Source organism: Paracoccidioides lutzii (assembly GCF_000150705.2).
Source record: "Paracoccidioides lutzii Pb01 unplaced genomic scaffold supercont2.8, whole genome shotgun sequence".
Lineage (NCBI taxonomy): Eukaryota > Fungi > Ascomycota > Eurotiomycetes > Onygenales > Ajellomycetaceae > Paracoccidioides > Paracoccidioides lutzii.
In genome coordinates this window covers 1,022,384-1,047,143 of record NW_015440954.1, presented here as the reverse complement: position 1 = coordinate 1,047,143, position 24,760 = coordinate 1,022,384, and the positions used below count along the sequence as shown (strand labels likewise).

General features: G+C 42.7%; 5 protein-coding genes and 2 non-coding genes across 7 annotated transcripts; 3 read left to right on the top strand and 4 right to left on the bottom strand.

Moving 5' to 3' along the window:
- Positions 1-78: 78 nt before the first annotated feature.
- On the top strand, positions 79-2,951 carry PAAG_11728 (hypothetical protein; the record flags this gene model as incomplete). The annotated part of the gene is made up of 4 exons (XM_015847321.1): positions 79-236; positions 347-1,294; positions 1,326-2,733; positions 2,832-2,951. 4 exons carry the CDS (start codon positions 79-81, stop codon positions 2,949-2,951), a joined length of 2,634 nt encoding a protein of 877 aa, XP_015703110.1.
- Positions 2,952-3,423: 472 nt separating this feature from the next.
- Positions 3,424-6,106, bottom strand: PAAG_03278 (pre-mRNA-splicing ATP-dependent RNA helicase PRP28; the record flags this gene model as incomplete). Its single annotated transcript, XM_002794687.1, has 3 exons — positions 3,424-3,589; positions 3,682-5,627; positions 5,807-6,106. The coding sequence occupies 3 exons, from the start codon at positions 6,104-6,106 to the stop codon at positions 3,424-3,426; spliced, it is 2,412 nt and encodes an 803-aa protein (XP_002794733.1).
- A 717-nt stretch (positions 6,107-6,823) lies between these two features.
- On the bottom strand, positions 6,824-9,215 carry PAAG_03277 (pre-mRNA-processing factor 39; the record flags this gene model as incomplete). Its single annotated transcript, XM_015844905.1, has 4 exons — positions 6,824-8,216; positions 8,617-8,720; positions 8,857-9,072; positions 9,147-9,215. 4 exons carry the CDS (start codon positions 9,213-9,215, stop codon positions 6,824-6,826), a joined length of 1,782 nt encoding a protein of 593 aa, XP_015702111.1.
- Positions 9,216-9,308: 93 nt separating this feature from the next.
- Positions 9,309-10,374, top strand: PAAG_03276 (mitochondrial ribosomal protein MRPL25; the record flags this gene model as incomplete). Its single annotated transcript, XM_002794685.2, has 4 exons — positions 9,309-9,394; positions 9,463-9,512; positions 9,601-10,265; positions 10,333-10,374. 4 exons carry the CDS (start codon positions 9,309-9,311, stop codon positions 10,372-10,374), a joined length of 843 nt encoding a protein of 280 aa, XP_002794731.2.
- A 411-nt stretch (positions 10,375-10,785) lies between these two features.
- PAAG_03275 (molybdenum cofactor sulfurase) lies at positions 10,786-13,561 on the bottom strand (the record flags this gene model as incomplete). Its single annotated transcript, XM_002794684.1, has 2 exons — positions 10,786-13,292; positions 13,405-13,561. 2 exons carry the CDS (start codon positions 13,559-13,561, stop codon positions 10,786-10,788), a joined length of 2,664 nt encoding a protein of 887 aa, XP_002794730.1.
- A 2,853-nt stretch (positions 13,562-16,414) lies between these two features.
- PAAG_11727 lies at positions 16,415-16,488 on the top strand. The gene has a single exon. It is a non-coding gene; the product is annotated as a tRNA-Ile (tRNA).
- Positions 16,489-17,341: 853 nt separating this feature from the next.
- PAAG_11726 lies at positions 17,342-17,415 on the bottom strand. The gene has a single exon. It is a non-coding gene; the product is annotated as a tRNA-Val (tRNA).
- Positions 17,416-24,760: the final 7,345 nt, after the last annotated feature.

Below are 24,760 nucleotides of genomic sequence, written 5' to 3'. Positions count from 1 at the left end.
CCTCTACGTTCCCGATTTCGGCATACCCTTCGTACAACTTTTGCCCGTCTGACCAAGAGATATTGCTCCTATCGAAGGATGTGCCTCGCAAGACAAGGAGATGACCCTGCAGGAGGGGCCACGGCGGCAGTGGCTGACCGGCAGGTTCTTCCTACCAATGTCAAGCCGCTGCACTATGACTTGACTTTGGAGCCGGATTTCAATAATTTTACTTTCGAGGGGACCGTTAACATAGAGTACGTGACTTGAAGTTTGCTCCAAATAAAGATCGTCATGAAGTGCACGGGTGTCTGTATCACTTTCTTACTGACTGCATATCTTCCTGTATATATATATATATATATAGCCTTGATGCCGTTGAAGATACCAACTCCATTTCCCTCAATGCCATAGGTATCACTATCCATTCCTGTGCTGTGTCTGCTAATGGAGTCGAGGTGGCTTCCAATCCATCAGTCACCCTGGATGAGGACAATGAAACCGCCACTATTAGCTTCGATAAGATGATTACAGCGGGAGCTAAGGCTCAATTGAAGCTGACCTTCGCGGGAACTCTGGGTGATAACATGGCTGGATTCTATAGATGCTCCTACAAGGGTGTTAACGGAGAGCAAAAATACATGGCTGCCAGCCAAATGGAGCCTACTGATGCTCGAAGGGCATTCCCTTGTTTTGACGAACCTGCTCTGAAGGCTACGTTTACCGTCACCCTGATCGCGGATAAGAATTTGACTTGTTTGAGCAATATGGATGTAGCATCGGAGACTGAAGTGAAGTCTACGTTCACTGGGGTTACGAAAAAAGCTGTCAAATTCAACAAGTCCCCCCTGATGTCAACATATCTTATTGCCTTCATCGTTGGTGAACTCAATTATATTGAGACCAACGACTTCAGAGTACCTATCCGCGTCTATGCTACTCCAGATCAAAATATCGGTCACGGAGGATTCGCCCTTGATCTTTCGGCCAAGACCCTCGAATTTTACGAAAAGGCATTTAACAGCCAGTTTCCTCTTCCAAAAATGGACCTGGTTGCGGTGCCAGACTTTTCTGCTGGTGCAATGGAGAATTGGGGTTTGATCACCTACCGCATTACGGATGTTCTTTACGATGAAAAAACTGCTGGTGCCGCTACTAAACAACGGGTTGCGGAAGTGGTGCAACATGAGTTGGCTCACCAATGGTTTGGCAACCTTGTCACAATGGATTTCTGGGATGGCCTCTGGCTTAACGAAGGATTTGCAACTTGGATGTCTTGGTATTCATGCAATGTCTTCTATCCCGAGTGGAAAGTGTGGGAATCTTATGTTATCGATAACCTTCAGATGGCTTTGTCTCTCGATTCGCTGCGAAGCAGCCATCCTATTGAAAATTCCTGTCAAGCGTGCACATGAGGTCAACCAGATTTTCGATGCTATCTCTTATTCAAAGGGATCATCTGTGCTCAGAATGATTTCCAAGTACATTGGTGAAGAACAGTTCATTCAGGGAGTTAGGGTCTATATCAAAGAGCACGCCTACAAAAACACCAAAACTAGTGACTTGTGGGCAGCTCTAAGTAAAGCCAGTGGGAAACCTGTCGAGTCGGTGATGGACATCTGGACCAAGAACGTCGGATTCCCAGTTCTCACTGTTTCTGAAAACGCAAGCAAGGGATCGATATCCGTGAAGCAAAACCGCTTTCTGCGAACTGGTGATGTCAAGCCAGAAGAAGACAAGATCCTATTCCCCGTGATGCTTGGCTTGAAGACTCGTGAGGGTATTGAGGAAGCACTCATTCTTACTGACCGTCAAGCGGAGTTCAAAATCCCAGACCTAGATTTCTTCAAGATTAATGCCGATCACTCTGGAATTTTCCGGACCTCATATACTCCAGAACGCCTTGAAAAACTTGGAAAAGCCGCGAAAGATGGACTCTTAACCGTGGAAGACAGGGCCGGAATGATCGCTGATGCTGGGGCATTGGCTGCCCCAGGATATCAAAAAACATCCGGCATTCTTTCCCTGCTGAAAGCATTTGATAGTGAATCGGAATATGTTGTGTGGAACGAAATCCTCACTCGTATCGGTTCCATCCGTGGCGCCTGGGTATTTGAAGATAGCAAGGTTAAAGATGCTCTGAAGTCATTCCAGCGCTCTCTCGTCAGCGCAAAAGCACATGAACTTGGCTGGACATTCTCTGGGAGCGATGGCCACATTCTGCAGCAATTCAAAACGTTGTTGTTTAGCGCTGCTGGATCATCTGGGGATCCGGAGGTCATGAGGGCTGCAAAGGACATGTTTAATCGTTTTTCAGACGGTGATCATGTTGCTATCCATCCCAACATCCAAGGAAGTGTGTTCGATATTGTGCTTCGAGATGGCGGTGAAAAGGAGTACAACGTTGTCCTCCAATGGTACCTCAATGCTCCAACTGCTGCGGAGAAGACCACGGCGCTCCGCTGCTTAGGCAGCGCAGGAAAGCCTGAGTTGATCCAAAAGACTCTTGCTCTTGCCCTTTCGGAGGAAGTGAGAGCCCAGGATGTCTATATGCCGATCTCTGGGCTACAAGTGCACGCGAGTGGTATCATTGCCAGATGGGAATGGCTCAAGCAGAATTGGGAAACTATTAACAAGCGATTGCCTGCTGCGTTTGGAATGTTGCGCTCTGTGATACAAATCTGCACAGGAAGCTTCTCGACGGAGGCGCAACTTCATGATGTTGAGGCTTTCTTTAAGGATAAGGACCAAAAGGTCAGTATCTCTACCTTTACACACTCTCTTTTTGTTGGGGTTCCAGAAAAAGCACCATCGAATAGGAATATTTGAGCTAACAAACGTTTTATAAATAGGGATATGACCGTTCTCTTGAACAAAGTCTTGAAGGTGTCCGTGCTAAGATTGCCTGGCTCCAGCGCGATCGGGCTGATGTCGAGAAGTGGCTCAAAGACAATGGGTATATTACTCCATAGAAACTTTAGAAATGGGGTTGTTAAAAGTCATGTGTTGAAATGAAATGTACTGTTTCAAAAAGTATTTTTGAGGTTGATAGCATTGGTATGCCATCCATTCAAGGAGCTTGGAGTAGCTCGCAGGAAGAGATACATACATACCACTTCATATTTAATAATAACTCCGCTCTTCTCATTTAAGACACTCGAGAAACGAATTTCCGTTGGAAATATAAAATACAAGCCATGTTTAAGAGTTAACCGGTTACCATTAGCATTTTGCTATATATCTCAAATCTCGTTTCCACATATTTGGAACGAGGATATCAAACTGACTTCATAATAAAATACAAGAGGTCTAGAGCACGCCATTTGCCCAGAATATTTGTGTACACCCTAAAACAGCAACGACATTATCACAGTGGAAAAATGGATAAAAATGAAAAAATGAAATAAAATAGGACACAAAGAAGATCGAGGAGAGCTGACTGATTTACCAGCCGGCTCCACCTCCTTTCCCAGAAAATCCACTGCTCTCTTCAATCTTCTTCTGCGAGGCAGCACCTCGTACTGGCTTCGACTGGGCAGCTTCATGCTTGCGGAGTTCTTCGGGAACGCGAGAAATGGAGGATTTCATAAGCATTTGTTTAAGATCGTATCTGTTTGATGGAGAAAATACGTTAGTTGATATTCCTAGAAAAGAAAGTAGAAGGAGTAAAAGGAGAGAAGTGGAGGGGGACAGAAAACATACAAGACGTCAGAGTCCTCATTGCCCAAGAACGTAATTGCCACTCCACTCTTCCCAGCACGCCCAGTACGACCAATACGATGAGTATAACTCTCGATATTTGTAGCCATGTTGAAATTAACCACCAAACTGACGTCGGGAACATCAATACCACGACCAGCCAGATCAGTCGCAACAAGCACATCTGTATTCCCATTGCGAACAGACGCCAGTGCAGCCTCACGCTGCTCCTGCGTTTTGCTTCCGTGAAGCGTGACGGACGAATATCCCATATTCTTGATATCTCGAGCGACAGCATCGCAGTTCCGTTTAATGTTGACGAAGACGATGATCGGTGGACGGAATTCGCGCGATGCCAGGATCTCAGCTAGACGTTTCTTGCGCTTGTCTTCACCAGAAACGAATTCGACGCGTTGCTCGACTGTGTCAACGGCTTCGCCGACGTTGCCGATTGTGACGATCGCGGGCCGTCGGAGGTATTTGCGCGCAATTCGCTCGACGGCTGAAGGCATGGTGGCTGTATACATCATAGTTTGACGGTAGCGGTCCTTGCCGCCAATGTGTTGGCTCATTGCTTGTGGGTTTTCTGCGTCTTCGGTGTCGGGTTTCTCGTTAGCGACGGGGAGAGCGTCAAGAATCTTGTTCACGGGTTCTTCGAAGCCGAGATCGATCATGCGATCTGCTTCGTCCATGATGACGTAGCAGCATTGGCTTAAAACGATCATTCGTCTTTCGATGCAGTCTACAAGACGGCCAGGGGTGGCAATGATGATCTCTGCACCGTTTCGTAAACTGTAGGCTTGTTCTTCTAAAGAGTGACCGCCCACGATACTGACGACGTTGAAGCCAAGAGGGGTGGAGAATTTCTTGGCTTCGATTTCAATCTGTTGAGCCAATTCACGGGTGGGCGCTAAAATGATAGCATATGGACCATCGTTTCTTCTCCATTCAAACTCATCCAGTCGTGGGAGTTCACCAATGTAGACAAGCAAAGGGAGCAAGAATGCGGCAGTCTTTCCGGAACCAGTAACAGCAACACCAATGAGGTCTCGATTTTGCAACGCGATCGGTATAGCAGCTCGCTGAATAGGTGAAGGATCTGTGTATCCAACCTTGTCGATAATGCTAAGAAGGCGCTTCGGAAGCCCAGATTCAGCCCACGACCGCATGGGATTGGGGACACTTCCTCCTTTCGTACTTATGTTGAAATCTTCTTTGAAAATTCTCCAGTCTCTTTCGCGCATGTGCTCCAACTTTTTCTCACTCCAATGAGCATCCAGAGCATGCCTCCCACCCTCTTCTTTGCGTCTTCTTTCCATTTCCAATATCTCCCTGGCTCTGGCGCTCCCTGCCTCCGGATCTCTATCCTCTAGTGCTCTTGCATAGTTTCTCGCAACTGCATCAGCAGCCTCGTCACCAAATCCGGCTAAGCGGCCACGACCAAAGAAATTGGTCGTGGATCGGTTTTGGTAGAGAGGATTGTAATCCGGGCTAGTATCTTCATCTGCATTCCACTCAAAATTAAACTTTCTCTCAGTTGTCCGTCTTCGTTTTTTCTTCGCCGAGAAGTTCGAGGTTTGGTCAACACCCATATAACGTTGTCGTATCAGCGCGGCTTGTGCTTCTTCTGGGGAAGGTCGCTTTCCTCCCTTCTGTTCCGTCTTTGGACCTGATGGTGGAGGCATATCATTGTGCTTCGATCGCATCGCAGCCGGGGCAGTAGGGATTTCCGCCTGTCGCAAACTTCGAGGTCCCGTGGGGATGGAAGGACGGGACGGGACATCCGTAGCATCGTATCTTGATGTTGAGAAAGCGTAACCATTCGCTTCTGAACCCCGAGACGAGGTGCTCGTGGTTCCATTTGCTTTCAGGCGTCGTTCATTTTCGACTTCTTTCGCGCGCTTCTCTAGCGCAAGCTTTTCTCTCTGCGCTTTTGATAAAAATGTAGGCTAAATGTATCGAAAAGAATATTGATAGACGGTCAGTATCCATTTTGTTTCTAAGTCGAGGAAAAGTTAAAGTTTCTAAGAAGCTGAATACTCATTGTAAACAAACAGCACAATTATGAGAAAGAGGAAATAATGGTATAAAATGGTAAAAAATGAGGGAGGTCTATTTATTCACCCACCTTTGATGCGGCTTCATCTGCTTCCCGCTTCTTTCTTAGTAGTTCCTCAACGCTTAGGGGCGTAGCTGACGGCTTTGATCCCCACCCCACTTTAGTTTTCTTAGCTACCGGAGGCGCTGGCGGCGGGGCTTCTTCAGGGGGTGGAGGGGGAGCTATAGAATCTGGGTGCGGCGGAGGTACTAACGATTCGGGAGGCGGAGGTGGTGGTGTAGGAGGACGTTCAAAGGGTTCTGGAGGTGGCCCTGAGGGTGGCCCGGGGAGGGATAAATCGGTATAGCCATTCGCAATAATTTTATCCATGCTTTTTGTCGGATCCCAGATGTTCTTGGGGATTTAAAGAGTTTGGTTAGAGCAAACAATTCCATGCGACTCGTCGTGAAGTTAACTAATGCGTGGTCATGTGACTCTTCTAAGATATTAGTCAGCAGCAGCAGCTCCAACCCCTAAAGGGTACTCGGATCTAAGGGAGAAAAGTTGAGAATAGAGCTTTGCAAAGATTCTATTACTAATTCAACTTGAGCCTTGTGAAAGAAAACAAATGTTCTACATTTCAGGCTATTGTAGATAGCGTGAAGCTCTGATCGCCCTCAGGGCGGTTGAACTTCACTAGTTCGACCGTGGTGAATCAAAAAGCACTATCAAAACTAGGAACATTGGAAAAACATAATAAAGTACATTTCGTATTCATCCAACCATTGAGAGACAGCGAGCATTCCATATATAAGCAGCGGTGTGAGTTAGCCGAGATCTGGCATTTCACGGGTGTGGCCCACAGTCAAATTCCATTAAATCCTTCCCCTGCCCTAGCTATTCCGTCAATATTGCCTCCCAGCCCCCATGACTAAACTGAGAAAATCGCGACATGAAAATTTTGCAATCACTTTGTAATGGATGAAGAGAAACAAAAAGAGAAGTGCCAGCGCAACTAATTACTAAATCACAAATACCGCACCGGCTGGATTGGCGTTTATCGAAACTATCAGCAAAAAGCAAAGGAAACAGTGTAAGAAACAGGTGTTATACACTTCCATTCGATGAGACAGGACGCTCCGTTAGTTGCTGGTGGTTCTTGTGTGGGTTCTGGTCTGGCTGGCCCACGGAATCCGCAACAAGAGGGGCTTGACTTCCGTTTTGGTTGGCAGGAATCTTAACTTGAATATCTTTGTCTGCTAACGGTTTGAGCGTTGCCTCAACAGACTGGGGACCATTGACCTCACGGTCCAAAGTCATATACTCCTTCGCAGCTTCATTGGAGCCACGCTCCAACAAATACACCATGTAAACTTGAACAAGCTCTTTCGCAACGGCTAGCGGGAGACTGCTCTTCGTTCGAATATCACCAATCACTTGTTTGATTCGTTGATACTGCACATCCTCGGTTTCCGCACTGGTAGGTTGTTCGAGTTCAAACATCAAATAGCTTGTCCAGAAAGGGCGACTATCCGGGTACCATTGCTGGTTCTTCTGGAATACTTGTCGTGCATCATCTGGCAACCCCTTAATCTTCCATAGCAGTTTGGCCCATTCTGCCACGAATGCAGCTTTGGCTTGGATATCGCACTGGGGAGAATCAAGTTGGGACTTGTAAATCTCTATCGCAGCCTCGAGACCCCCATGACGGCGTGATAGGTTTGCTAGCGATACAATAGTCTCGATATGGCCAGGTAGCGTCAGCAAAATTGCGGAATGGATATCTTTCGCGACGTCAACACGACCGTTTAATTCTTCGAAATATGCATAATGTAAACGCACTTCAGGGCGCGAAATAGGAACATATAATGTGCTTGCACGTTGGTATATATTCCGAACTTCTTCTTCTTTACCTTCTTGGGCTAGCATCCACCGAGCATATCGAAGCCAGAATTCATCATAATGCGCACATGTAACGAGACAGCGCTCATACAAGAATTGAACTCTGGCAAAAGTGCCATCTGCTTCTTCAAAATCTAGATACTTCCTCCAATTGGACAGTTGTGCTTCATCTAGCTCGGTTACATGGAAATATGGTCGCTTTATTTCTGATTCGTACGTCCATCTTTTGGTGGTCTCAGTCTGCGTTCTTGAAAATATCTCCAGGTGGTAGGTATCAATCCGGAGGCGAAGATCCCTCTCTATTTCAGCCTCGCTCTTTGATCCTGGAGGAATACCGGCTGCTGCACCGTCCACCTCCGCGCGGAATTGGCTGAGAAGCTCGGGCGGAACTAACTCTGAGACTGGGCGAGTTTGAGCCATTTGGCGATATCGTTCAAAATATCTGGCGTACTGATGCATTGGAATGTCTATTACATTGCCCAGAATGGCGAAAATTTTGTCTTGGGCTTCAAGACGTTCCTCAAATTCGATATACTTATCCCAGAACGGATGGGCTAAGAAGTCAAGCCCAACGCAACTAACACCCCTATCGAATAGTCTGTTTCCATCCGTGTCAGCTGATTTGCATTCAATACAATCGATGGGGGAAGAATGGGAGGGGAAGAAATAAGGGAGTGTGAAGGATGGCAAACATGGCATATGCAGTAAGTCTTCAGTGAAGGGCCCAACTGGGTCAAGGTCAACGGAGAGTGGTATATAATCGTGCGCCAATAGAAGGATCCCCGAACAATATAATTGTTGTGCGAAGAAAAAACAAGAGCCTGAAACTCAAGGGTGAGAAGAAGTTTCAAGGGAACCTGGGTACCAGATGACTATCTCACCCATCGAGGAACTTTTGTTGATGATACTTGTCTACACCTCTTGTCCTCGCGATCACAACAAGATCGGCGCTGTGTTGGCATAGTTATAGGGAAGGAAACCAACACGGCCATACTTACTCTCGAATTATATCTGCATCGTGGGAAGTTTCGACTTTAAAAGCGCAGTAATTGGTCCATAGATCTACAGAATTTGTTATGCTTGCAACACCCCGTTCATAAACCTGCCAGAGAACACTGTTAATTTGCCATTCAAATTGGGAATATATTGGGAGTATTGGATCAAAAAGGAACCAAGACAAGGCAAAAAACGAAACTACAAAAATGGAGAAATCAGACATAAAAATTGTGACAACGTACCATTTCCGCCGCTTCAGTCCCCGCGATCGAAAATTCCAAATCTGCATATTTCTTCCAATAGCCGAACAATAACGGAAACTTAGCCAGGAACCGGTCATATACACTTCTTGTGGCCGTGATAGCCTGGGGATTAGAGTTGCGATTGATTCCCCCTTCCTGCCCCTCCGCAGCGCGAACAAGTTTCTCCCAGTTTTCGAAGTTATCGGGATCTTCCAACTACAGAAGCAAAGAATATGTAAGAATACAAGTATTGTTACTTAATCCACGCGAGTCACCAGTGAGTAACTTACCACCTCCGCGTTGAGCTTCTTCAATTCCGCATTCTCCTCCTCCGTGCCACCAAAGGTAATGTCAGCCATATCGTCGACAAGTTAGGCTAGAGCTCCACAATCGTATATAAACAACAGGTAGTGATCGAATCAGTGATCGGATAAAGGCTGAGTATGGGCGAGATGGATAGAATGCGAAGTGGGGCGCCTGGAGGAGAATCTAACAGTAAAGAAGATGAGAAATTAACAAACGGAGTTGTAGGCGCGAGGTATTAATTATGTATTATTAATGAGCACAGAAAGCCGTATTTTTACTGGATGATACCGCCTTTTTTAGCATGGGTTGGCACGGCAAATACCGTAATGGTTCTAATTTTACCAAATTTGGTATCCCGTATTGGACGCTAATATAAACCACGTGTTATAATAGCTAAAGTAAATAGGGCTGGGCAATTGTATGTTCACGTGATTTCAGTTCTGTCGGAGAATTCTCCAAAACATACCGAGTGCCTCCTTCAACGTCGATATCAAAATCGGACATTCAAGCCAGATACGAGGGTAGCGAGCCAGAACACAGCGCCAATGGCTACTAAACAGGCTGCCACAGGCGTATTGGAGAACCTCCCGATCCGACTCCGCAATTTCTTTGCCCGCTACCCTCCACAGGTCTACTCCGCACATGCCCTTGGAGCTACCAAAGAATTAGAGGGCGTTGAAGCCCCGGCTCCAGCTCCGAGTCCCTATACCCCATCACGCTCCGTCAAAGCCTCTAAATCAAACAAATCCTCCTTTTCACTATCACAAACCTTCCTCCGCTCCGATCCAGAACACCCAAACCCATTTCTGCCATATAAAAACCCCGAAACAGGCCGATGGCGGGGCGCCATGATTTCCCTCAGACGGCAGAACGAATTGGTCAAATTGGCTGCGAAGTATGGCGTTGAGGAACTATTACCTCCCAGCCGCAAGTCGACGATTTATAAAGAAACTAAGGCTGTTGAAAAGGGACTAAGAATTCGTGGTACGGGTATTGGCCAGAAGGTCAAGGGTCACAAATGGGAACGCTTGATAGAGACTCGTTTGGAGGATAGAAGGAAGGCTATGATGGGTATGCCGGAGATGATTAGGATGTGGAAACAGGTATGTTGTTGCTTGTCTGGGATTCCCCTTTTCCCCATTACTGGATATCTTGCTAATTGACATATAGCGCGGTCACGGAAGAGGGTGGAAGAAATATCCACGGAAGTAAGGGGCCGCGGCTTGTGTGTATGTGCGAATATTTATATGTCGTCTATGGAGACAATATTCCCCCCCTTCGCCTTGTATGAATATGGGTGCAGCATCTGATTTATTGTAAACTTTGGATTTCACATTTCTCTTCGCTTTCCTCCCTCTGTTATCCCCCGGATTTGGACATATTTTGTGAAAGATAGAATTAAACGTGGTAAATCAAGAACCACCTCATTCAGATACGTCACGATTGGGTTTTTTTAAAGTGCTTGGTGCGGATACACGGAACTATATACTGATCTTGTCCTACATATTCCCAGGGTAAAATTAGATTGTAAGTATGGCGTCGCTTCCATTATGTACAAGCTAAGAAGTAAACTATTACTACAGGTATGGTATCATTCATGCACTCGTATACGAAACAAAAATATCATAATGTTTCATTGTAAAATGGCTCAAGCACATCCCCAGTCTGTATCATAACCCTTTCTCCCTCGTCCATGCCCATACCTTCATGTACCTCAGCGACAGAAGGCGAAAGGCAAACATGTCGTCCAAACATCACCTTGCCGTTAAATCTCCTCGTCTTAGCTAACGTTGAGAATGGCTCCTCGCTTCTGACAGCTGTGAACTGATCTACACAAACCATTTGACAGCGTTGGCACGAGCCCAAGATGTCAAACTTATGGCCCCTTATCCGGAACCCGGTCCATGCGTCCTCAATATACGGATGTTCAGCACTTAAGGTTGGCGTAGATGTCGGAACCCCGTTGTTGCTGTTGCCACTTTGATGTACCGCAACTGGATTTTCTGCAACAATTATGTTTGCCCGAAATACATCAGCAGCAACAGCCTTGGTACCCGTGGATGTGTACTTTCCGGAGGATTTAATAGTTTCGTTGAGTCTGTTTACACTGGATCGGGAGATTAGCAGAATAGGGCTTTCGTTTGACAAGAGAATAGGATTTTTGTGTAGTGGAGATGAAACTGTAGGGGAAGATGTGGTGTGTGGGAAAGCGCCTGGCATATTAATGGAGAGTGGACTGGTTTCAGAGGATTTTTGGTAACGTGGTTGCGGTTTTGAGTATCGGATAGATGAATTCGCAGGGAACCTAGCAAGTGTGCAAGGAACTTCAAGAAAGTCTGAAAAGAATGCCGAAACGACGGGCGATGAATATATCTGCACAATCACCTGATCACCACACACCGTAGAGGATTTCTTCACAGAATTTTCACAAAGTTCCCTTGTCGTTATATCATCCGAGTCCCTTAATAGTGGTAGTTCTAGGCAATGGGGATCCGTTCCTAGCATCCCACGAGAAATTCGCAGAACACCTCGTTCAAGATCAATTACAGGACGGATAAGGGCCATTCGAGGATATTTTTTCAGGCTCAGAGCTACCCCGGTACCCTGGTGTACCAAACACCATTCTCTATCCCACGCTAAACCTTCTGGTTTAATTTCCCATTGCTTGCCTTTGGGGATTGTGAATGCGCCACAGCTTTTTATTGGGTACACGCAGAGCCTGTCAACGAAAAATCTTGAAGTTGGGAACCCCTCCCCTTGCGCAAAACCAAGCGAAACAGAAGGAGCATCGTTATTAGACTTGTCCACGTAAAACACCTCGATAAAATCGAGGAATTTATTGACATCGCCAATAGAGCTCATGGCGCCAAGACTAACTCTTAAGCCTCCAGTTGGCTTGCCCCCGATGATATCATTATCATCTCCGCAACGTTGACCAGCGTTGTAATTTCTTTTCATTTCCTCAACTTTCAATCCAAGGTGGTATGCCATTCCACCTGGATTACATAGTGTCCCGGAGCGGATCTGGATGCCTTTCACAGCAGCAAGTTTCTCAACCTCAGACTTTCCCACCCATTCACCCTTGCTGTTCTTCATGTTGAACGAAACTATAGGACCCTGTGTAGTCCGGTCTTCATAACTAGACTCCTGATGTTTGTACATTTCGCAAACCAAGGTTCCGTTTGCATGCCTCTTCGATGATAAACGGTCATATAACAATTTCGCGAGGGCACCAGTGTGGCGAGAAATATTTTCCATGGATCCATAAATTCGTTGATGCACGTCAACGGCCGAATGCAAGGCTATGATGCTATGAAAAGGCAAGGTACCATCCTCGAGTTGATCGTGGATAGAAGTTGACTTTTTTGCGTGCCACTGATTTTCGAGACTCGTAACCATGCCCACTGTTCCCCCTCCAAAGTACCTTCGCTTATTGAAGATATGGCCAGAGGCTTTGCGAACGATAAGAGCACCAAGATCAGGAAATCCAAATACTTTGTAGAAACTGAGGGTCGTAAAATCGGGAGCAGATTCAGGATCGCTAAGATCTAATGGCGACGTTGAGACAAGAGATGCCGCATCAAGAAGAGTGTAGATGTTTCTGGTTTTATTCGAGTTGTTACACACTCGCAACTTTCGACACCAGTCAAGAGGTAGACGTCGTCCTGTCATGTTTGATTGAGCCGGATATGCGAACAGCGTAGGACCTTGGGGTGGTCTTCGCATTATCGACGAATGTTGGTCAGATATCCAGTCCTCAACCTCATTATCGTCCACGAAGCATCTTCGTCCCCGTGCCGCCAATTCCCTAACTCCAACCAAGCTCGTATGCGCATCCACATGGTACCCATACCAGAATCCGCATTCATCACAGTCTCTGAGTGCATCTGCAACAAGTTTGATGCCAGCTGTCGCATTAGCCACAAATACAACGTCAAAATGATCGGGACTGGCGTTAAAGAACTGGAGAACCCGTATCCTCGCATCATCCACCCGCCGCGTAGAGAGTTGTGAAGATGAGGATGCTGAATGCGGGTTTCCGAAAAGATTGGTCGTCATTTCTCGCGAAAACGCATCGATGAGGGAGATTGGATACAAAGTTGTTCCTGCATGGTCAAGATAGGTTGTTCCTGTGACACGAACCAGTGGAGTTAGTAGGAAAAAAAAAATTGAATTGCTATATTTAGCTGAGCATCATGTCTATCTATACATGCCGTCTGGTGAAAATTTGAAATATCAAACCTTTCAGACACGGATACTCTCGCTCCCTGATAGTCTCGATATCATCTGTATAGGACCCTCGCAATCCATTCCCGCCAGTTTTGCCATCCTGTTCGCCATGGAGCAGCTGTGGCTTCATAATAATATCCGTACGGGGAGATATGTGCAAAAAGCCCATGCAGGAATAGAAGTAGGTTACTTGATCTTTTTCGAACGGTTATATAGCTTGCCCCGAAACAACCGAGAAATTCGTCGTTTCACCTCTGAGCAGAAAAGAAAACTTTAAGATCTTTCAGGTAACTATTAAGTAAGGAGGTTCTATTATTAACACCAGCAGGTTCGTTCCCGCTCCCACTCTTGGAACTGCGTGTTTTGTTTGGGAAGGTTGTGCGGAGTCCCCTGGTACTGCTGGGAGCTTGCGGCAAGCCAAGCCAAGAAGCTGCACCAAAGCGGGACGCTTTAACTAATATTCTACAGTTAACTAGTTAACCATTTTGGCTTTAAATCTCGACCGGAAAAACCATCAGGCCCTTGACACATTAAAACTGTCACTCGGATACACTAGTCATATATCTCGCACATTTCTCACACCCGTCTCTTTATGCTATTGATGGTGGTAATTTTATCATATTTTTCAGACCCTTACCCTTAACTAACCCTAATCCTAATTTTGAGGGTAGCGGGGTTAGATAAAGATGTATTTGTTGAGTTGTGTTTATTTTAGATCACCAACGTTCATAACTAGTTAACTATTTAAACTAGGTTAGTTTAACCAAAGTCTTGACAAACGCCCCACTTTTTACAAGTTTTCAATGTATAATTCACAACAACTTACTAAGAAATATTTATGTTTCATGCTTGAAATTATGAATAATTCTGAAGATATTTGAAATCGTATTTATTTTTAAAATCATAGAATGTGAGAATACTACTAATACTGATAAACCTAAATCAAAAATGAATCATATAGTTATATTATGAAATTGTTGAGATATGTTATAACTAGAGGTTTTAAATAAAGTATAGTGTGGATGTAAATAATTCCCTGCCGGCTTTGCATATTAACTACCCTACGTTATAAGTTCCCGCAATATAGTCTTTTTAAGGCGATGCCAATGTCACTTGAATTCGGGGTAGATATTTTGTACATGGAAACTGAGTTGGGTAAATTACATTTCTCATCTGAATTGGCAGAAGATATTGCCGTATGTTCAGGCATAAAATCATATACCACACATTTCTTATTGTTGAGAGGTTATCCCCGTCCACGTTTTACACCATCTTACTTTACTCCACCTGCTATAGATAGATTCGAAGGCGGAACCAGGAGTGAAGAAGTATATACAACGAAGAATATATAAAGATCTCTTCCACTGATTATAACAAAAAAATGGTACAGCGCACAAGACGTTTTAAATATCAAGATTCCCATATAAATAAATTCCCATTCCGTGCACCCTCAGATCCAATGGTGAGGCTTCAATACATACACACATACATGTACTATGCTTTCAAGCATGTCGCTCGTTAGTTCAGCCTAGGAGCAACATTGGAACGGACTTATACCTACATCGCCGGTAGAGTGGCCATCGGCTGAATGGAGTTGAGCGAAGACCTATGGATGAAACCCTGACATCTTACCTAGCTAGATACAAGAATGATTAACATGCCTTCCATGGATGGAACGAATGGCGAACCCATCCTCTCGGGTGAATAGATGTGTATTCGGGGAGTTGACAGCAAAGGGGTTCGGCTGGGACATCCGGATCCCCCAAAAAAATGCACCCCCCCCAATATTGCAACATCATCCAACTACTACAGAAGATGAAGAAGATATGAACCTCTCTATGCTATACGGGAGCAGCGTTCAAACGTCTCACCGCTCTCTTCCTCCCCACGGACCCAGCTAGGAGGGTACCTACGGGAGATGTGTCACCTTCCCGGTTAGAAGAGCAGTTGTCATCTTATGGTTTTGGTGATGTAGAATGGACTGCATTGTCAGAATTGTCCGGGGAACCGTTTCTTATCTGTGGATGAGTTTGATGCCAAGCCAGGAACTTGATTGGTTTATTTAGTTCAAGATCGTCAGCAATAACCTTGGAAATTTCTACGCTGCGTATGTTTCTGTTAATGAATATTTTAAAACTCTCCGCCTCACTGTAGGATCATATCTTTTCATTTCTCTCATTGAGTTATCATACATCTGTTTATCCCCGTACCATTGCCACATCTGGGGTTTCATTAGAATGCGCTGGAATGATATTAGATCGTGAGAGGTCTCTTATTATGCCTGAGATCACGTACGGAGTATGGTGCCGTCGATAAAAGAAAATTTTCTAGGCATTTAGGTTTTCGGGTTCCATCTGAGAAGCTTTCGTCAAAGCGAGAGAGAGAGAATGAATTGGCTCAAAGAAGAAAGTGAGCGCAGCATACAATAAATGAGCTCCGGAGTAGCTGTCAGTCGATGATCTCATCTGCGGAGATTCTATTTAAATGAATGGGATAAGTAATTGATACCTCCACCACGACAATGTTGTTCTTCGCTACGTACTCTCCTCCAATTCCACTGTCGACGAGCCGTGGGCAAATAATCCGTAACCTAACTACGGAGTAAAATACAGAGCAGAAAGAGAGGCAGAGACGGAATGAGACATTCAGAGGCCGGATGAAGGCCAAGCTTCATGGATACCCTAGTAAAAAGGAATACGGAGGCCATTTGGTGAAAATGAACATCAAAACATTCCAATGCATTATTCTTCAGCTTTGAAAATTTGAAAGATTCAGATGACAGTGCATATTGTCAAGTGGATATTCGGCAACAGTTGAACATTAATGATAAAGCTTGAAGCCTGGGAACCAAATACGTGTTCTCTTGAACCAAAGAGTCTATGTTATCTATCTTAGGCTATCGAGGTTTGGGAGATGACATTTAAGCTTTTATCAGGAAGAGAAATCCTTCCCCTAAATTTTTCAAACATTGGCCTGAACGTATATATATACAATAAGGGCTTGGCCCTTGAAAAGCTGTATGGGTCCTATAGCTCAGTTGGTTAGAGCGTGGTGCTAATAACGCCAAGGTCGCGAGTTCGACCCTCGTTGGGACCATTCACCTGAATAATAGGGTAACCGCTGTTACTTTTTAGGTGGCGGTTAGTGGTGGTTCGTGGTTGTTGCAACTTGCACGTTGCATTTTCCTCCACCTGTCAGGTTAACAGGGATATTTTTCTTGATGGAATTGCTTTATATTGTACAGTTTTCCAACGACACATGGACTGCATCATAGGCAGCTGCTTGTTCAAGTCCTAAAACAAAAGCTTAGGCTCGGCAATGCATACAGAGGGTAAAGGTAATCTGCTCGCAGTCGGGGAAGCCAATATTTCTGAGACAGTTCAAAAGACTATTATTAGATACGCATTGGAGCCAGTTCATTGCAAGAAGAGCGGCGATTATGCTTTCAATGTATGTCTCATGCACTTCAGATTCGAGATATCTCTGAATGAGAGCAGACGCTCTGGCAAAACAACTTGACGAATCATGCTGAAGCCTGAGATCATATATTTTTGACTTCTTCATACTCATTGTTTTGCCATGCTGTTCTGGATATCGTAGCCCAAGCAAGGGATAGGCTTTCCCGAAGTTCAAAGGCAAATTGAGTAGTCGAAATTTTTCCGCGAACTGGCAGCATTTTCTTCACGCGATAGCTGGTTTGCGAATTTTTCTGAACTCTTCCAGGCCCTATTCAAGACCAGAATACACAAGTTTCCATTTAGGTAGACTCCCTCTAAAGGTGTATCACTCACGGTCGTAGATTACGTAGATGGCTGCGGTTAGGTCAGGACCTAGGTAGTAGATTCTTGCAAATCGTCATGATCCGGGGGGGGAAAAAATAATACCAAATTTAAACGACTCTTTGAGAAGACGTTTTTGACTCAACAACAGAAGAATAAAGAGGTTCCGATGGTGCGAATGAGGGTCGAACTCACGGCCTTGGAGTTGTTAGCACCATGCTCTAACCAACTGAGCTATAGGACCGTTATGATTGGCGGGCAAAACGCCCCGGAATGAACATGTCGCGCCAAATTGACTTCTCCATACCTTCCGGATTGAAGCCCGGTGTAATTATATCACCAGTTTAATTAGTAATGTGAGATACGGGAGGCAGAATATCTTCCAACTTATCCTGTGATTCATTCCTCTTGTGGTTTGATGGATCAGCCACATCATGATAAGAATTATACGTTTCCTCTCGCTGCAGGCTGAGCCACGATTGCATGACACTTGCTAGGATACATGGAAGATGGAAGGTAACTTAACCATGGTGAAAATGGCTGATATGGAAAATAATCCTTAGTGGCTAGAGGTGCGGGTATTAACTTCGAACACCTACCCTTGGGGTGTGTCTTTCTTCGATAGACTCGCAGATGCCCAGGGGATGTGAGGAAAATTTCCCTTGTCAATTAGCTTTCGGGAACAGTTCAAATGGTGTCCTTTTTGGCGGCTAAAATGTTGTTCCACGTATTGTGTTGTTGATCCCATTGCCTGGTATGATTCCATATCTTCGTATCGATTCAAGACGTATATCTAGCAACTTGTGATAGTGGTTTGAGAAGAAAAATGTATGTTGGTAATATTTTTTGAATATAGTGTTACAACAAGTTGCCTGGCTGCTAGAGTGTTGGAAGAGTTATTGAATACCAGCATAAAACCATTGTTACCGTCATTGTCTCTTGTATGTTTCTGGGAGTTCGTTTTGCTAGAAACGGAACATTGTCATTAATAATCTAAAACCCTTGTTTTCCAATTCGAAAATATGCATATATATATATATATATATATGCTTAGACTTGTGTTAGGAGGTGTCATGGCGGTGAACAAATAGAAAATCCGTCCAAAGTCTTGGTTGTGAACAGAGCATTCTGTAACTTCTAAAGAAGTTGTTGAAATTGTCAGCCAAGCCTCAAGATAATAACTAACGTAATTCCACACTGAGTTGGCCACCACACTGAGTCAGCCAGCAAATTCACTGTATCCCAACTAGGTAGTTTTAAATTCAAATTATCTCAACGCAACAAAGCTCAATTAAATTAAATTAAATTACACTTGGTTGAGAGCATTTTAGTCTTGTATGCCCAAGCATTCCACAATTGCTGTATCTTCATGGTGCTTGTACATGTGCTGTGGGCTCAGCAGCTGAAGGCTTGGAGAATTGAAAAACTAGCTGTTCAACAGGCTCTGCAGGCTCTATAGGGCCTACTAGAAGACTTTGAACTTTTTCACTAGTTAAACCTCCTACTTTCTGCCCAATTCAGTGCCTAGATCTCTTGCACTTTTACTTCTCTATCTCATTGATGTTGAATATATTCTGATATTGCTTTTTCATAATTGTAGCACTGATCATCTATAAGGGGTTGAACCCCTAGATTTGCTCTGGCTGGCTGACTCAGCCTAGCTATCATTTGCATGTGCGCACGTGATCATGCTACATGAGCTTGCTTAAGCTTGAGTTCTCATCTCATTCTTTTCTTCCCTTTCTCAAGCAATTCATCCTTGTTATATAGGAGGACTAGCCTCTAATTCTTAGAGCTTAACTCTTTACATTATGAATTGCTTCACTCCTTTCATTGATAGACCACTGGAAGTCTTAATTCTGTATCATGAAGCTCAGTAAATGTGGTGACATATGATAGACTATTGAGAGTCTTAAATCCTACATCACAAAGTTCAGTGATAGCACTGGTATATGAATAGACTGGGTTAGCAATCATGCTAACAAATGAATGAGCAACATTGAAAATGTCTAGTCAAATGAGATAAAGTGACAGACTTGTACAACAAATACATAAATGAATCAACATGAAGCAATGAGCAGGGATGTTCTCAGCAGCTTTGAACAACAATGAATGACCTTTCTTCAACAGCAGGAACAGGTTCAGTGTGAGAACAGAAATTTAATAGCAGCTCAGCAAGTTGAAATAGCTAATCTACAACAAGCTTTGAACACTCTGACATCAACTCTCTCTCAATTGAATCTGCAATCACTCATTGCAGTCAGAAGACTAAAGATTAAGCTACTGAACTGCAAGAAGTATAATAGTTCTAATCTGAAGCACTACTCTCAGTGAGAGCTAAAGCTTCAATCAAAACTTAAGATTGATGAGAAAGCTTTAGGTAATAATGAGAAATGTGCTTGATATGTGTACTTAATACTGAAAGAAATGGCAGCAGCTTGAGTTTATCTCTGAGTTGAGAATAATAAGAACAAGATCAACTTCATAGTAGAGAGCTTACTGAAGTAGACACACATGCTCTTTAGTGATTCTGCATGACAGGAAAAGGCTATGCAAAAGCTCAACAATCTATGACAGAGTAGAAGAGCTCTCTTTGACTTTCTGCTCAAATTTAATCAGCTATTGCTGGAAGCTGGTGGTCATGAATGAGATGATCACATTAAAAAAAGGTATTTGAAATTCACTCTAAGCATGGAGCTGAGGGAAGGCATGATGAGTGTAAGAGAACTGTCTCTCTACAAGAATTACTACAAGGAGCTTAGATTAGTTGATCATCAACTCTCTGAGCTTAAAACTTTAAAGCAATAATCTAAATGTTATGAGAGCAGATCTTCTTCAGATCATACAACATTTAATTCACACTCTCTACTTTGTCATGCTGTTCTTGACTGATGAAACCAGTCTCAAGCTTCCACTGATGATCTGATGAATCTCTCTCCTGATGCTGTGACTTCAAGTGCCTGCCATATCAAATTGATAAATCAGACAGAGGTTAATCAATGAAGAGAGCAAGGCCTGTGCCTGAGATGTGAAGCTGGAGATCATATGATTAAGAGCTGCTTGTTCAAATCTCTCAGACACTCTACCACTCTCATGATAGCTAAGATGATTCTCAAGCTGGTACTGGACAATGACAATGTGGATATGAGTGAGGATTTGAGAAAAGAATAGCTTCAACTAAAAGATACTGAAAGAAGCAAAATAAGAAGCTTATGAGAAAGCAATGAGGAAGATTTAAATCTAAGATGATATTCAAACTCTTCACTGTTGATGCTCTAGTAGATAATGTCTTTTTGACTAGAGCAATGATAGACAGTGAATGTAATATCTATGATCTTATTTCTCAATTCTATATTAATAAGCATAAGCTTCTGTGCATTGAAATTCCCCCTGTTAAAATGACCAGCTTTGAAGACTCTATGAGACTCTTCACAAGCATAGTGACTGGCATTTGAATTGATATAGATGGTCACATAACTGAACAGGCCTTTCTCTACATGGTGAATGAGTTACATGATCATGATATGTATCTAGATGATCTCTGGCTGGCCCAGCAAAAGATAACTGTGATTCCTCATCAAAGAATTGTGAGATTTGAAGAAAGTGGCATAAAGGTAGAGTCTAGTTCAAATACAAAAGCTGATGTAATTCCCATCTCTGTTGTAAGCTTCTCTAGACTTGTGAAAACTTGAGAGAAGTGAAATATCAAGATCTTCACTGTCAGTTTGACTGACATTCAAAAGACTCTAGAAGTGAAATCAAAGATTGACTCTAGAGAAAAGCTGTCTGAATATTATCATGAGTTTTTGAACATATTTGATAAGGAAGCCGTCAACACTCTACCCCCACTTTGTGGCCCAGGTAGAGATCATGGGATTGAACTGATTAAAAAGGCTAATAGTAGTATAGAACAACCCCATTGAGACCTGTTATATAATATATCTCAAGAGGAACTGCTGGCTTTGTGAAAGACTCTTACAGATTATTTAGATAAGAGTTTTATTAGAATGAGCAACTCCTCTGCAGCTGCTCTCATACTATTCATGAAGAAGTCTGAGAGTGGGCTAAGATTCTGTGTGAACTATTGAGCTCTTAACAAAATCATCTGAAAGAATTGATATTATTTATCATTAATTAGTGAGACTATACAGTGAATTGGACAGGTTAAATGATTCACTAAGCTGGACATTATTGTAGCTTTTCACAAAATTCAAATCACAGAAGGTGATGAGTGGATGACAGTCTTTAGAACCAGATATGGGCTATTTGAGTGACTAGTTACACCCTTTAGTTTGGCCAATGCTCTGAGCACATTTCAAAAATATATCAACTAGGCATTATGTAGATATTTGGACGACTTCTGCTAAGTCTATTTAGATGACATCTTGATATTTTCCTCAAGAAGCTTATGAGAGCATCATAAGCATGTACAAAAGGTGCTTATGTGTCTACAGAAAGTAGGCCTGCAGGCAGACATCAGAAAGAGTGAGTTTGAGATAAACAGCACAAAATATCTTGAATTCATCATTAAAGCAGGCAAGGGTATATGAATGGATCTGAAGAAGATTAAAGTTGTTTTGGAATAAGCAACACCTACTACTCTTAAAGATGTATAAGGATTTTTAAGCTTTGTCAATTTCTATAGATGATTTATTAGAAATTTCTCAAAGATCATGACCTCACTGATGATTCTTACATGCAAAAATGTTTCTTTTTTGTGGATGAGCAAGGCTGAAGAAGCTTTTAAGTATCTAAAATCAATGTTTATCTTTGCTTCAATCCTGCTTCAATTTGACCTTGACTGTGAGACTATATTGAAAATGAACTTCTCAGATTACATCTCAGGAAGAGTACTGCTACAATATGATGAGCAGAGCATTCTACACTCATATGTCTTCTTCTCTCACAAGCATTCACCTGTGGAATGCAACTATGAGATTCATGATAAGGAGTTATTAGTGATAATTGAGTGTTTAAAGGAATGAAATGCTGAGCTATGAAGTGTAAAGAAATTCAAGATTCTCACAGATTATAAGAATCTGAAATACTTCATGACTACACACAGACTAAATAAAAGATAGCTATGTTGAATGGATATTCTCTATTGATTCAACTTCAGAATTGATTACCAGTCAGAGAAGTTGAATGCTGAATCAGACACTCTATTGTGAAGAGAGCAGAACATGTCACAGGGCACTGATGATGAGAGAATCAAGCAGAGACAAGCTCAACTACTTAAGTTTAATATACTGACACCTGGAATGAAATCAATAGTGACTGCTGTCAGTGTGAAACTTGAGATGTCTCTTCAAGCTCAGTGAAATGAGACTCACAAAAATGATAAGATTCTGCAGTGTCTGGAGCAAATTCTTCATGAGAGAAGATTCAGATTTTTTTCTGAACTCAGCATTAAGACCTCTGTCTCTGAGTGCTCTTTAAATGAGAACAAGGAGCTTCTCTTTTGAGATTGTAAGTGAGTGCCAGACTTTGAACCTCTTCAAACCAGGTTAATGCATAAGACTCATGACTCATCTCTTACTGGCCATCCTGGGTGAGAGCAAATGATAGGAGTTCTAAGACATGAGTTCTACTGGCCAGGCTATGCTGCTGATGTGAGAAGAATAATCAGGAACTGTCATCTTTGCAGATCAAACACTGCATGGAGAGATTGACATCAGGAACTGCTTAAGCCTCTTCTCATTCCTGAATGCATATGGCAGGAGCTTTTCATGAACTTTATCATGAACTTACTGAGCTTTAAAGAATATACAAACATCATAGTTATAATGGACAGACTGATCAAGAGAATTATATTAAAAGCAGTTAAAAAAACTGATGTGAAGACAGTGGCTAGAGTGTTTCTTTGCAACATCATCTCTCAATATGACATCTATAAGGTGGTAGTGTCAGATCAAAGGTCAGCTTTCACAAGCATATTTTGAACTTAGATGTGTGAGAAATTAGACATTAAGAGATGACTTTTCACAGTTTATCACTCAGAGACTGACAGAGCTACAGAGCAAATGAATCAGACTCTGAAAATCTACCTACACAAGTACATTAGCTTTCAACAGAATGACTGGTATGAATGACTCTTTCTAGCAGAGCTGATCATCAATAATAGAGATGCTGCCTCAATGAGTGTGAGCTTATTCTTTTTAACACATCTTTTTCACATCTTCTTCATTGATATAGCTGATACACTCTCTGTTGAAATGCCACATAATCTCATTGAGTTTGCAAATGATTATATGAGAAAGGCCTGTGAAGTGTTGAAGTGAGCTCAAGTAAAAATGACAGATGCTCAGCAATCTCAAGAGAAATATGCAAATAGATAAAGAGATTCAGCTTCAAGCTTTCAATCTGAAGATAAGATCTGATTGAGCTTAGAGAACATGATAACTAATTATCTGTGCAAGAAGCTAAATGCAAAATACAATCAATATACTGTGCTAGAAAAGATAGAATTTCATGCTTACTGACTGAACATCTCATCTGACATTCACAATATCTTTAATGTAAAGCTTCTACATGCTGTGATGACAGATCTCCTGCCTAGTCAGAGGCAAACTGACTGACAGTCACCTGCTATAGAGATCTCAGAAGGACCTGAGTTTGAGATTGAAGAAATTCAGAGTGAATGAACCTACTGAAGAAAAAAGCAATACCTTATTAAATGAGTAGATTGAGCTGAGTCTACATGGAATGATGCAAGTCTTCTACAAGAAGTGAAGGCCTTGAACACTTGGAAGGCCTCTCAGCAGGCAAAATTAAGTGTAAAGAGAACTTTAAATAGTTGTAAAAGCCTGCAACAAAGAGGGAGAAGAGGAGTATTATAAGAAGTTGAACCCCTAGATTTGCTCTGACTGACTGACTCAACCTAGTCATCATTTGCATGTGCACATGTGATCATGCTATGTGAGCTTGCTTAAGCTCAAGTTCTCATCTCATTCTTTTCTTCCCTTTCTCAAGCAATTCGTCCTTGTTATATAGTAGGACTAGCCTCTAGTTCTTAGAGCTTAACCCTTTACACCATCCTATATTTACAGTGTCAGGCCTATACGCCTTCTTATATAATTCACAATGTATATAACTTTTGTGTAGCTAGTGATCACTTCATAATCAATCAAGCAATCTATTCTTCACAGGTTATGAGACTTGTTTTGCGCAAATAACTGTCAATTCAGAGAATTCTTGTCAAATATAGTGTATATTAATCACTGCTCACTTCATTTAATATAATATTATATTATTTTATGTTAATTGATTGATTTGATGTACTTTTATATTATTTTTTTTTTCTATGTTTAATTCATTCACTTAGCAGGTGAAAAATCTGCAACTCACTAATTTTTCAGTGACTGATCACATAAAAATATACTAATCCACTCAATCAAGCTTATAGGCAAGAATCTCACTGAATAAGATTACTCTGTTATAAAGAAGATTAATATAACATGATGAAATATATGATAACTTATTCATAGTCATGATTAAGTCAATTCAGTCAATCTGATTGATCTGAAAATAATCAGAGGGGCCTGAGCTCACTGACCCCTCTAAAAATATTCAAGAGTTCCAATATTAGA